The 13,915-nt window shown below is 38.2% G+C and overlaps 1 protein-coding gene across 1 annotated transcript in view; it reads left to right on the top strand.

Annotated features, from left to right (window-relative positions):
• The window catches only part of LOC145987260 (uncharacterized), a 309,766-nt gene extending 296,508 nt beyond the window's left edge, over nt 1-13,258 (top strand). Inside the window, exon 6 of the mRNA XM_083121775.1 lies at nt 12,495-13,258. Coding sequence (XP_082977901.1) covers nt 12,495-12,568 — 74 coding nt within the window. The 3' untranslated portion in view covers nt 12,569-13,258. The remainder of the gene's footprint in view (nt 1-12,494) is intronic.
• Nucleotides 13,259-13,915: the final 657 nt, after the last annotated feature.

Raw genomic sequence — 13,915 nt, 5'->3', positions numbered from 1 at the left:
GGTACGTGCTTATTTCAATTGTAATTGAACTGTAATTGTGAAAAGTAGAAACATTACAAAACAGGCGGTTTCTGTTACGAACTTCCTGTAACGCAATTTGCCGGGACCTGTTGCATGAAGGGGCCGTCAAGCGGCCGACACTCTGGCGGTAAACGACTGTAATAACCTCCCTGTATATGCCACAGGTAACTGCAGGCATATGTGGGATTAGATGCAATTATATTTGTTAGATGTGAATTCAAGGGAGCAACGGTATTTACACTCCACTACCACTCACGACGAAACAGAAAAAAAAACCTTGATAACATGTTGAATAATTCTTTAAATATAAATGTGGGATGTAGCTAATACTTAAGAATATATAAACGCACACGCACAAACACACACTTTGTCAGTATCGTGTAGAAATCCCAACCACCCGCTCACACAAACAGACGTAGAGCCTCCCCGATGGCGCAGTGGTAGTGTCGTCGCCTTGTAACCAAGTGGTCCCGGGTTCGATACCCGGTGGAAACACTTGGCACAGTGGTTCGGATCCCACTTTAATCTATAGGTCCAGTCCCGATTAGCCATAATGTGCATAATGTGGACTTAAAACACCAAATCAACAACAAACATACGTAGATGTACAGTGGTGGAAAAAAGTTCTTCCCCATAAGACTTTAATGGCAGTAAATAATGCCGGAAAGGTAGGCAACACACATTGCACCTTTAGGTAATCGGGTGATTCTGTCTGTCTCAAGGAGCAACTCGTCTTTCATGCAATAGCCAACAGACACAGGAAATGTAGGAAAGTCACGTGACATCAGGTGGAATGTTGTTCGTCATAAAATCGCCTTTTCTCAAGCCAGGTCGCAGAACCGACAAGAGTTATAGCCTATGTCCGAAAATGATTCCCCTAAAACCGTTGAACGAAACGCTAAAATAATTCTTGCCTTAATTACAGAGGCTATATACTATATGTGCCGCGGTAGCTCGGTCGTTAGGGAGTTTGATTACCATGCGAGAGATCTGAGTTCGATCTCCGACTGGGGAGAATTGGGATTTTGTCCACCGGTTCAAGTGGCTCCGGCGCCCACCCAGCGTCGTATAAAGTGGGTACCTCTAGGAAACTTGGGGGGGGGGGGGTAAAGGCGGCCAGGGGCGTGTTGCTGATCACATTATCCCCACCTTCGGCCGTAACAAGAAAGTGTGGGACCCTAACTCCGCACCCCCTACACGCCTTCATGGCTTGCTGCAAAGCACAAGGTAGCACTTTGCTTTTTCATTTACTATACGTACGTCCCGATTTTGGCGGAACAGAACTTTCTAATTTCTACATGGACTTTCTTCCAAGTTCCGTAGGGATGTGAATAGGCTCCAGTTTTTCTTGACACAATTCATCCATGTTATATTAAGTTATAAAAACCACGGCCGATATCCTGTGTGTGTGTGGGGGGGGGGCTAAATTCAAACATGTGAGGTGATACTTTACTCACTACTCCATTCTCCGATTCTTCGTATCAAAAATAAATCTAAATTCCACACACTGAAAATGTAGCATTTCCTACATCTTAGCATGCAAATATCTAGCAGCAAAGTAATGTGTAGGCACATAGTGGTTCGGATACCACTTTAAACTATAGGTGCATTCCCGATTAGTCTTACTGTGCATAAAGTGGACTTAAGACACCAAATCAACCAACCAACATAACCCCATTATCGTCCAGATTGTCGAAACCAGAAGCTTCGTCGCGAATAACATAAGCAGGAAGACAATGTGAAATTACCGAACAGAAACAGAACCTAAAACCTAGAACGGCTAGATTAGATTAAATCGACGATACAGCACACGTTCTGAAATTAAGAAGAATACGAAAGTTGAAGGACCTCGATACACACACACACTTTTCCTCCCCTCAATGGTAAGATATCTTTCTTGCAGAGAAGCCTTTACGTAGGCTTTCAAGGCCACGACGAGAAAGTGTTTTACATGCATTGACGGGACCAAAACACAGGTCTAGTTTGATATGAAAGCTGTGTTCCTTATTATTTCGTACGTCATTGATAACAGGAACACTGCCCTCGTCTGCTAACCCTAGTTTCGTAGAGCAGACGTCTGTTTGCCACCCTTTGGTTCCATGACCTTCGCTCGTAGTTAGCAAGAGTGAATGACTCACCAGATACCTGTTGCCTGTGAGCTTATACAAGAATAGACATTTCGTTAGCGTCTGTAAGTATTGTTTCATCTGCAGTTATATCGGTTAACGTTCGAATTGTTTCCTAATGGTTACGTTATTTATAAATTAGTTCTCGAGAGTGAGCTTTCTATCTAATTTGAATGGAAAGAGGGGGGGGGGGGGGGTATACAGCCTCATTGTATTATTTTTTTCCTGAAACAAGAAGAAATTCCAAGGCAAAAAAAGAGTCGTAGAAGAGTAGTCAACAAAAAAGAAAGAAGAAAACGAAAATGTAAATGTTTAAATAAATTATTGTATAGATCGAGTGAATAATATTTTCTCTCGGGGCCTCCTCGATGGCGTAATGATAACGTCGTCACCTTATAATCAAGGGATCCCGGGTTCGATACACGGTGGATGCACGTAATAGTTCGTATGTCATTTTAAACTGAAGGTCCAGTCGAGATTAGCTTATCTGTGCAGAAAAACTAAAAAATAAATTGTCACAGTGTAAGAAAAGTTCATGTTCAACCACATACAAAAGGGAATAATTTATTAAATGTTGGAGTTCACATTTATAGCATCTAACCAACACAATTATGGATCGCAACATATTTTCTCAGATCCATTTTAATTATACGTGCATGATAAAATAACAGAAGTTGAGGAAAGAGAAAGCCAAGCGAAACAGAGATGCCTTCTCCAGAATTTCAAATCTCGTTACGTAAGGTTCTGGGTTGAAGTCCCGGGCACGCATGACTCTCTTGTTTTTGCCCTTTTATCTGCTCTACTGTATTTCATCATAAATCGTCGTTATGGTTTACCTACAGGGGAGGAATAATGACAATAATTGCCAATACAAAGCCAATAACGAACAGAACAACAACTCAATTAGGGAGATGTCAAGAGAGAAACAAGACTTTACAGTGTCTCCGTCTCTCGGTTTCTAGAATTGAAAGTTGCTCTCCCGTTCTCGGTCTCGGCTAGTTAAATATAGAAATCGAAAAAGTATGTGAAGATACATATATTTCATATATCCCGGTTTTATAGGAGATTTCGTGAGAGATGATTTCCTCTTCGATCATGTTTATTTTTATTAGTTTTGTTACGTAACATCACTTTTCTTCCTAGTCGCGGACGAGTGACCATTACATGAAATTAATGACGAAATACTCAAACACCTGTGACAAGGTCGAAGGTTGACCACTTAATGAGCTTGCTCACCGAGTCTGCTTAATGTTGCTCGTGTCAGGTAATTCGAAATAACTGTCAATATCCCACATTCATTATCATTTGTTTCATAATTTATCTTATTGATGTTATTAACCTGAAGTCGAAGAAATAGTTGAAAGGCAATAATGCAAGATTGAATGTCTATGATGTTACTTCGTGGCGAATAAAATGACGTGATATTATGATATGAATATATTAATAATATAATATGCCTAGTCATTCCATTGATTGATTCCAATTGCGCACACAAAATATGGTATAATGTCCACTCCTGACCAACCTCCGTGGCGGAGTGGTTAGCACAGCGCGCTACGACAGCATGGGCCCCTGGTTCGAATCTCGGCTTGGCCATGGGTGTTCTTGGTGAGTGTCCGTTAATCAATGTTATCATATCATCACTCATTACTCATCTTCATCGTCGCTATTTGCCAAAAGTGAAAGAATAGCGACACTAAATAACAAAAATCAAATCAAATGGAACATCTTCACCGATTTAATTGTATACCGTACCAAATTCCGTTTATTACTGCTTCTTGCTTCATTTTACTGCATCTCAATTGTTTTCCGATTCAAAAAAAAACGGAATGTTGAGCAGTTGATTGTGCATTGTTTCGTTGTTTGGATTGTTTAATTAACGTCGCATTAATTAGTTTTAGACCAATCGTGACAGAGGGAATCGAGAGCACAAAGGAAGGGGAAAAGACAAGTTAGAGACCACGGCTCTCTTTAAAGGTAGCATTCCTTGAACACGACTGAAGTGACTGCAGATTATTATGGATAAAATTTGTTTCGCTTTTTCCTTTTATTTCTGTTTCAGTTATTTTACTTCGCTTATCTTCTACCACTCGTGTTAATCTTGTCGGTGAAGAAGAATTATAAACTCGTGAAATGGACGATGGGACAAAAAAATATATATGCCTCTCCCACGGTTCGAAACTGTGACCACAAAATATTGTCTTATTTTTAAAATGTACGTCAAATATGGTTTCATTCATCTCTTTCTCAAGGCATTCCATTGCCTCTCCGATGGCGTAGTGGTAACGTCTTCGACATGTAATCAAAGGCTTCCGAATTCAATACCAGATAGTGAAACATTTGGTTCGGATCCCACTTTAATCTGTAGGTCCAGTGCATAAACTGGACTTAAACAATTAGCGTGTGGCATGTGGCCTGTGATGAGAACCATCATTTCAGTGAACCTTCTTGACAATGACTAGTATCACTCGAAAGAATATTTCCTGACGAGTAGATCTTGTTAAGAAACCAGTTGCTGAAATGTTCTTCTTGAGGCCACGTAGCACCCAGCTGTTGTTTGTTGTTGCTGGGGCATGAGTCATGTGATTCATGCTATCAATGCTCAATCCTTCCCGAGAACTCAGATCCACCAGCCAAACTCAAGCGAATAATTTGTTATTTGGGTTGCATAAACAACAGGCTTTAAAACGTTACGAAATTCTAGGTCCCGTGGCCCAGGTAATTCTTTCTCCGACTGTACGTCCCGCAATGTTTTCAAGGCTACCGAATAAACAACCGGAAGAAATTACACGTAAATTTCTAGACAAAATAATTCTAGGCCAAAACTTTTAGATGTTTGTGACAGTTCCTCCCCCCAGAAAGTGAATTCTCAACTCAGCTGTAATTCTTTCATTTTTTGACCATTGGTAATACAAGTACTGTAAAGTTGCTTCTACGTCACAAAAACTGCTAACGTTGTCACCTGGTAATCTGATATTTATGGAGGTACATTGCGTCGTGGAATATGTCCTATTTTAAACTGTAGGCGTGGTTCCGATAACGTTATTTGATCACAAAGTGGACAAAGCAATAACTTTGTCCAACATTTTTCACTTAAAAATCTCGCGATACGTAATATTCCACGTGTACATTTCATATGTATAATATTTACACAATCTAAATGTTACATCCGCTGATGATGTATTATGTTAATTGATATTCTGTGCCCCTTCCACACACACACAAAAAACTCTGTGTCCGCTTGTGTTTTCCCCCCTCCTGTGGGTTGTGTGGTGATAGTTCAAGGTCTTGTTTGCATCGTGTTCAAGAGACAGGCAAGTTGCAACTTGCAAGGGTAGGGTGAGAAGGCTCGAAAATGTTATCTTACCAGCCAGGACTGCATTGCAAGACACGGTAATATCAGATTAGAAGCAGCTGTAATTATCTAATGTGGCTTTCCTGCATGCAACTACTTCGCGAGTTATAAAATGCACCTAATTCAAATACCATGTACCTCTTCCTGGAAACATCTAACTACAACACAGACTGCATAAAACTACATACGTACCTTGTGTATTAGTAAGATAGCCTGCATGCACGTTGATCCTGTCACCTTCGTAGACGTTTTTACACCAATCCGACAAGTTTCACTGCAACGATCACTGTTGGCAACTTTCACCACATATATACTTTAGAGATCCGTTATGTCTTAACCTTCAAACCACAACTTATATACCGGTAAACAATTCTTTTTTCGTTACGGCGTTTTACCGACGCCATTAATCACCGGGACACAAAAACTCTCAGCCAGTGTTTCCAAACAGGTTTCGCACAAAAGAGCTAAGTTCCACCTTCAGTGAGTTTCAAGGAGCCAGATTTTCGAAGGCGCGATATACTGCCTCCGAGGATAATAGGAATCAAAGAGGGCTGGTTTACCATTAACTTTAAAGTGATAATGTATTCTTAGTTTCTACCGCTTAAATGAGGTGGTAACCCCACCCCCTTCCCGTCAATTATTCACTGCTGATAGTCGTATGAAATCATTAATAAAGGATTCCTGGGTATTAATATAATGTCATCGTCACATCAACTGACGCTATAAAAAGTGTCTGTGGAGGTAAGGGAGGGGGGCGGCATGCGGCCATTATACATCTAAATATTAGGTGAAAATGCATATTTATGGCAAAAGTGGGGACAAGGGAACGAGCATCCCTATTTCACAGCTTAATTTTTGAATACTAGTAGTTATAGCAAAACTTTGTAAAACGAACGACAGACATCGTTTGTAATACTAATAAACGTCTTGTCGCAAGAAGTAAAAGCAATGTAAAATAGCAGCACCGATACGCAACAGCTGAAGCATGTCCCTCACCCCAGGTCATTTCTGTGCTATTCCCAGTGGCGGCTCGTGGTCTGGGTCGATGGTGGGCCCCTTGGCCTCGCGTCCAGAAGAGGTGTTTTTCCCACTCAATTATTCCAGCCCGTTTCTGCTAATCGCATTTGCAATCCAAGTTATGACGCACCTTTCCCTGATGATGAGACAATAGCAGAGTTGTATTCCATGAAAATTTTAAAAAAATAAGGTTTATTACAAAATTGAAATACCCTAGTGATTTTTTTTAATCGATCACGAGAGAAGATGTATTGTTTGGTCTCTTTCGTGACCTGTAGAAAATTCAGCATTCGACGACTTGACAAAATCACTGGCAACTCTATACCGACAAACTGCTTTAGTTTGTAAAGGATAAAAATATTGCCAGAATATTGTGTAATTGCCGTGTTTTAATAATATATATTATCTTTCTTCAATGTAAATATGTCCCATCAGAAACCCAAGTTTAATGCCACACAAACATTTCATCGTACACTTAAGTTAATTACCATTTTTAATGTACTTATTCACTTTAGTCATTGTAATGAGGATCCTCGAGACCCTAATCAAATGCAACTAGTTCTTGCCAGCACCTCTACAAAAATTACCTCAAATCAGTGACATAATATTAAATAGTAAAATTTACAGATTCTCGTATGCACTGAATAAAGAATTGGATTGACTGTTCTGTGACAAAAATACAAGATTAAACTCTGATTATTTGAAATTTTCGTTTAACTTCCAAATACAAGCCAGAGCGTCTAAACGCACCAATTCCTACGACATTGTGAATGTTTTCAATTCAAACGGCTGACATTTTATAAAACTAATTTTCCAGCACCTGTGTCAACGTATTCTACTCACCGCATCTGGTCTTACATGGTTGAATAGTACGCTCCTCACTACACGCCACGCCCTTTTCCCTTTCTATCCCGTCCTCCCCTCATTCGGATTTCAATGCTTTGCTCAGAACCGCGTGAGGTGAGAGAGATCAAAATTTCCCTTGATGAGAAAAGAATCCCTCAATTTGGAATGATGCATGGGTTGCTCTCGAGTCTAGACTCCGTCACACGGCAAGGAGTGGAAAGATTGCAACACTACATGACGAAGAGGGAACAGCGCATGTCCGTTGCTACTATGTCACAATTCTTTGTGCGATGCGAGTCCGAAAGCCCTTGATCCAAGCCATAAGAGCCTTTCTGCTTCCTCTACCCACCGTCGAACACAGCGCCATTCCGTTGTGCAGCCAGGTGCAGCTGTGTGCACTTCCCCATTGTGTTCATGCCGCCCATCCGACGCGAGTTACTCAGATATAAAAGCTGACGTAAGGACGTAAATGGAAGGTAATGTGGCATTTGTTGTTTTGAAGAAATGGCTTTCAATGAATAAATATAATAAAAATCAATTACATTGCACATTTATCGGGTGTGCACGCGCGAGTACGCAAATAGGCAGAAGCCGCTACTGGCTTAGTCCTCTCCAACAAAGAGCTCTGTAAGACACCGTCTCTGACACATAATGATCCATTCTTTGTAAGCTCCCAACTCAGAATGAGTTGTGTTAGATAATTAACAAACATTCTGTGTATACACATTTATTGACAGTATAATACTAAAAGGGCTAGATTTGGAGTTAAATTTACCCTAGTGGCAGGCACATAGACCCAGAGGGAAGGCTGAAGGGGCTTAGCCTCCTCACATTCCGAAATCCTACAAATATCTAATTTAAATAATATATAGTGATAATTAATTTTACTTCCTTAGCAGAATCTTCAGGGTTTCGACCCGGCACTTTTTCGCCCTTTAGATGTCGGTTGATGATTAGGCATGAGTCCCCCCCCTTCCCACACACACACACACACACACGCGCGCGCGCGTGCGAAATATAATTCTGGGTACGGCCTGCCTCGAGGAGCTTAATACTCCATGAAGAATTAATTGCGTAATTTTAAGTTTCAAACAAGCGTATGAAAGAGCCAGATCTGGCTCCAAAGAAGTTGAATTGGTTACACTGCTCTCAGCCCCTTCCTTTTTCCACATTTTCGATCCTAGCATGGAAGCTCTCAAACACCCGATATCGAACAAAACAAACATTACTGCCCAATCGCTTATATCATGACAGTTATTTTACCTAAAAATCAAACGAAAATATACACAAACCTTTGAATACAACAACAAACAAGTTCGGATTACTTACACAAACTGGGGCTCATATCAATGCGCGTTCTATACAATGATGTCAGGAGCAAGGTACATCAACCAACTTTCGGGTAGGCATAATGCCACACTTTTTCCAAAATATATGTAAAAATTACATACAATAGACCGTTAGCAACGTGTTTGCTATGTGTTGCAGCAATTAAAACGCCTGAAAGCATCAACACATGACATTTATTAAGCAAAATGTTCCTTGCCACCGACTTACGTCATTTTTGCCTTAGCTACATCAACGCCATTTATTGAGAAATAAATTAGATTTCTGTTATCTTTACAGAGTACAGACCAAACACATGTCCCAATAACATACAACTTTACAACCCTGCACATTACAGCATCCCGTGAAAGCATATGATGGAATGTAGAGACATGGTCCTACGCATTCACAATTTCGGCCATTTGTGGAGGTGATGTGATCAGCACCACTCTCCGATCCTGTCGCTTTTAGCTCTTCCCCTACACGACTTATTAGAGCTGGGTGAACCACAGAGGAGTTTATGCGATCATGCAACATAAAAAAATAGTCTCAAGATGTGAGTGAAATTTATCAAAGCACATGAATATTCAATTTCAATGCGCTTCGGCTAGAAATGTTTTTAAATCAATATTATTGTGTGTCCTTGTTTATAGGATGGTAGCACAACTTTAGCACTGAATGTTTTGAAGATACTTGGGGTTTTCTGTCAAAAATTATTAGCTCATGATTTCGTGTTGTATACCAGTGAATAGGTTTCGAAATAATAACATTTTGAGATACGACAACGGAAATAAAACTCCCTTAGTTACTCTTCCAGACGACAATAACCACTCAATGTCAAGAATAAATGACTTAACAAGTTTTCCAAATAAGGAAAATAAAGTCATTGTGTATGAAATCACACAACATAAACTTTTAGACTATAATCTCATTCTTTGATGAAGTGTGTAAAAGTCAATCACAACATAGAATAACCATGTATTTTAGTATTGGCTAATAGCGACATGCAATTTCTAAAAAATGTAATAGATGTCGCTGTTAATATATAGTTCTCCTTGTCATTAAAAGCTGAACATAATTTTGTAAAAATCGAACATAAGACTCCACCTTTATTTACATTTTCAGTATATTCTCAAGTCTACCTAGGTACATTTGATTTTGCTACTCGTCAACCATATCCGTTCAAAATTAATTATGAATTTACAGTAACTGATATTTTACGTGTGATTTATTTATTATGTAAGTACGAGATGCAGATTCAATTTGTGGCACTGTGAGCTAGAAACTGGTGAGTTAGAGATCGGTTAGTTCATCGAACTATCAAGCCTAACTATTTTCTATTTTTGACTCATCTCACCGAACAGGTCGCTAGGTGCCGGGGTTTGCCCCGAGTTGATGGCTTCCTGGAGATGCGGAGGCCTGCTCGAAAAGGTTTATAGTAAATATGAAATATTTAGGAGGTTCGTAACAAGATTCTGCAGATATTGAGTACAATATATTCATATTGGTTGCGTTACACGAGGCGTCATCTGTTGCTGTTCGCAGTGACGATTCACACTTCACTTTGTTGTGCAGCAAGGTGATCAGCAGGGGGTTCAGCCCAGAAACGTTATCGCCTCGAAAAAAATATGGTTTTCCTTATTGACTGTAAATCCCCTTAACTTTACTATACAATGCCAAATTTTAGAAATTTTTCAGTGTACTTACCTTTCTTGAAAGTCACATTCGTAAGCTACAACTAAAATGATGTCTGGATCGCATAAGACCAGACGACCAACTTTCACGACACAGCCACTAGAAACGAAATACAAAAAGACAAAATAGTAAATGCGTCCTTGTTGGACATCATGTTACTCCATAATAATTGTTCGTGCTGATAGTGCTAAACATATCAGGGACATAATAAATTGTAACTACACTTACATGGTTATGTGAACACAATAACAAATTAGAATATGAATGTTCAAGTTATGAGTATATCAACAATTTAATTGTGTTCTTGCTCAGTTTTCTTCTCATAGATGATTTCGTACGACCATCTAGTTGCGATACTGGAGTAGTTCGATTACAGTTCCGTCAACTATAGTCCAGTCAGAAACTGAAATATAATTTGAATGAATTTTCTCTAATGACTGAAACTTAAAATTTAGGCCCTGAGGATAAAATTTAACCCAGGGGTCAATATTTAATGGAGGCACTAGGCCTCCATCCTGTTCTCTATCTCTATTAATTAGACTTTAATTGAACATCTCATGCAAGTGTCAATACATAATTGGGCTACAAATAAAGTGCAACATTTGAAATATTAATACCTGGTTTAGGAGGAGCCGGGCCTCAATGGAGAAAATAAAACATTTTTGTGTGCACGTTAACTGCCATACATGCACATATTTTGATTTAAAAATTTCAAAAATTATTCTCACGGTAGTCTTATCTCTAGTATACACTATAGATGGCGAGAAGACATTTTTACTTTCAACTGCTTATATTAAATAATTAAAAAGTAATATCCTGTTGCTGTATATACCTCTCCCAGTGATTAACCCCTACCAAAAAAAACATACTGTATCTAAAAATTTCAATGCAGAAATTGGAAGAAAAAATAATGCATCTTTTCATATAGACGCCATTTCATCTGAACAGCAATCACAGCTCTCCGTAACCGTACGAAATTAAATCCGAGATCGTTACTCAACCGAATTTAACCTTAAAATATTAAACCAAACTATACTTAGGGTAAATATTTACGAATATTCTATACAAACACACAGAGTGATGTCATTAGGGAATTTCATTGAAGTTCGCTGAAGGGTGGTCAAAATATCATTAGGTGTGCTTTAAGATGGATTTTCTCTCACAATACCTTTCTTCTTTCCTTCTTTCTCTCTTCCTCCCTGTCTCTCTCATATTCTTTGTTTTCTGTTTCTATCTCTCTCTTCCCTTTTCTCTATTTGTTTCTATTTTCCTCTGGGTTATTATTTTTTTACTTATTTGTTCAGGTTTATCTATATTTCCTTCTCCTCTGCTTTACTATCCCCTTCCCTCTCTTTCTCTTTCTTGCCTGTTTTGTTTTTATCACTTATACTTTATTTCTCTCTGTGTGTGTTTATATTTGCTATTCCCGTTCTCTCTCTCTGCTCCTACCTCTGTTATCTATTTCTTGCTGTCTCTATATTCTTGTTTATTTTCTTCTCCTCTGCTTCTATATTTGTTTCCTTCTTTCTTCTTGTTTACTTAATTTTATTTCTTCCTCTTACGGTCTCCTTCCATCTCTCTCTTATTTATTCTGTTTTTAACTCTTGCCTTTTTCCTTTCTCTCCTTTCTGTCTTGTTCTCTGCCTATCCTTTCTCCCTCTCTTCCAGTCTCTCGTTTATGTTCCTCTTTCTTCGTTCCTTTCTTTTCCTCTGGTTCTGTATTTGTATCTTTCTATTAACTGTATTTTCTTTCTTGTGTTCTACTGTCTCCTTGACTCTCCCCCTTTCTTACTTATTCTATCGCTAACCTTTTATTTACCTTCCCTATCTCCCTCTCTCCATACCATTTGGTCTAATCTTCCTTCTCTCTCTCTCTCTCTCTCTCTCTCTCTCTCTCTCTCTCTCTCTCTCTCTCTCTCTCTCTCTCTCTCTCTCGCTCCGTTTTTCCCCTTTTGTGTTTAACTTTTTAAAAATTATCTTGTAGACTATTTCATTGGATGTTTAACATTGGAATGAACCCGCCGAAACCACTACATTTTCTTTGATCTCTATCCTTTGTATTATTTATACACTGTCACAATAACAATATTATTTCTTTGTTTTTTCAGGTAGCTGCAGGGTGTACAGTGTGTCTTATCTGACATTCGAGATCTCATTGTTGGTTGCCCTTCTCCTGAGATAGCAATATTATTCTTGATAATGTGGACATTCACATGAGAAGCTAAGCCAAAGCAGGAGGAAGAAGCCGATGTGTTCTGATTTGGGAGACACACAAACTCTTTATCAAATGGACCAATTTTAATGGAATATGAAAATATTTTGAATTAAATTTTAAACGAAGTAACTGCAAGTGTAAAGAAAAAAAACTATACCGAGTACATATAGAACACAAGGAATTAAATTATTAAAATGGAAAGAAAAGTGTGCGACATAATGTTATATTATAATGAAAAGTTTTTTATACATTGTTACCCAACAAATCTGCATCGAACAAAAACAGGTAACTTGAACATAAAAGGCATGGGATTATTAAAACTCGCACATGTGGACTTGAAACAATGCGAAAGCAAAACAATTAACGATTTCAAAGTAAGAAATGAAAGTATACCATTGTGTGCTCAAAAGTGTGTGTGTTTGTTGATAACGAATTGCATTGTTGCTGTTTTTGAATAAATATTATGTGGTGTATGACTGATATAGAAGCTCTCCTCGGAAAAAAAAATATTAAAGTGTTATATTGTCGAGTGTTTTTAGTTATTTACTGTTACCGATTCTGAAGAAAAAACTGGAAATGGTTACTGGTTCGTGTGAAGAAACGTTTTTTTGATGACAGTGGTGAAAGTTGTTAGTGTATTAGTCTCAGTCATAGAAGACTTTTGTGCTAATAACGAACCTTTAAAAAAAATGAAACAAAAGTTTCAGCAAAGTAAGAACAATGAATCTAAGATTACCATTGTTACAAGGAAGTCACATGAGCTTAGACATTAATATTATTATGTACAGGTGTAATAACAGTAAATAATGCTTCAATGATTGTCTAGTTTCATTTTGGATACAGATTGTGGTAATAATATTGTTGAATATTTAAGAAATGTGTTAATTTTTCAAATACGTATGAACATGTTATGAAATCTGATCAACAGCTTGTACATGAAATAGCCCAACAAATTCAAATGTAATTTATAACCTTAGTTGTCGTAAGTAAAATTGTAGCCCATTACAGGCAATTTCATACTACAGGGTGGCTCATAAGTCAGTTGAAAAAATCTCATAACTGCCACACAGAAAAAGCAAATTTGTTTGAATAAAGAAAAAACGTTTGCTTGAGGCTTTGGGGAACAGTGCAGAAAAAATATTAGCCTTTTTTAAAATTGGTTATTCTGACTAAAAGCTTTGGTAACTGTAAGCAAATTTGTAATATTACTAAAATAATTTGGTTCTGTTTAACGATCATTTGTTTTTTGTTTAAACAAATATTTGTTACTAGAAGCAATATTTTGGTTGTTCCAAACAAGCTCTCTTTCCTCTG

Source organism: Lepisma saccharinum, chromosome 4 (genome assembly GCF_977018435.1).
Source record: "Lepisma saccharinum chromosome 4, izLepSacc3.1, whole genome shotgun sequence".
NCBI lineage: Eukaryota > Metazoa > Arthropoda > Insecta > Zygentoma > Lepismatidae > Lepisma > Lepisma saccharinum.
Note: the sequence above shows the minus strand (reverse complement) of the source record. Positions and strands in the feature narration are given on the sequence as shown.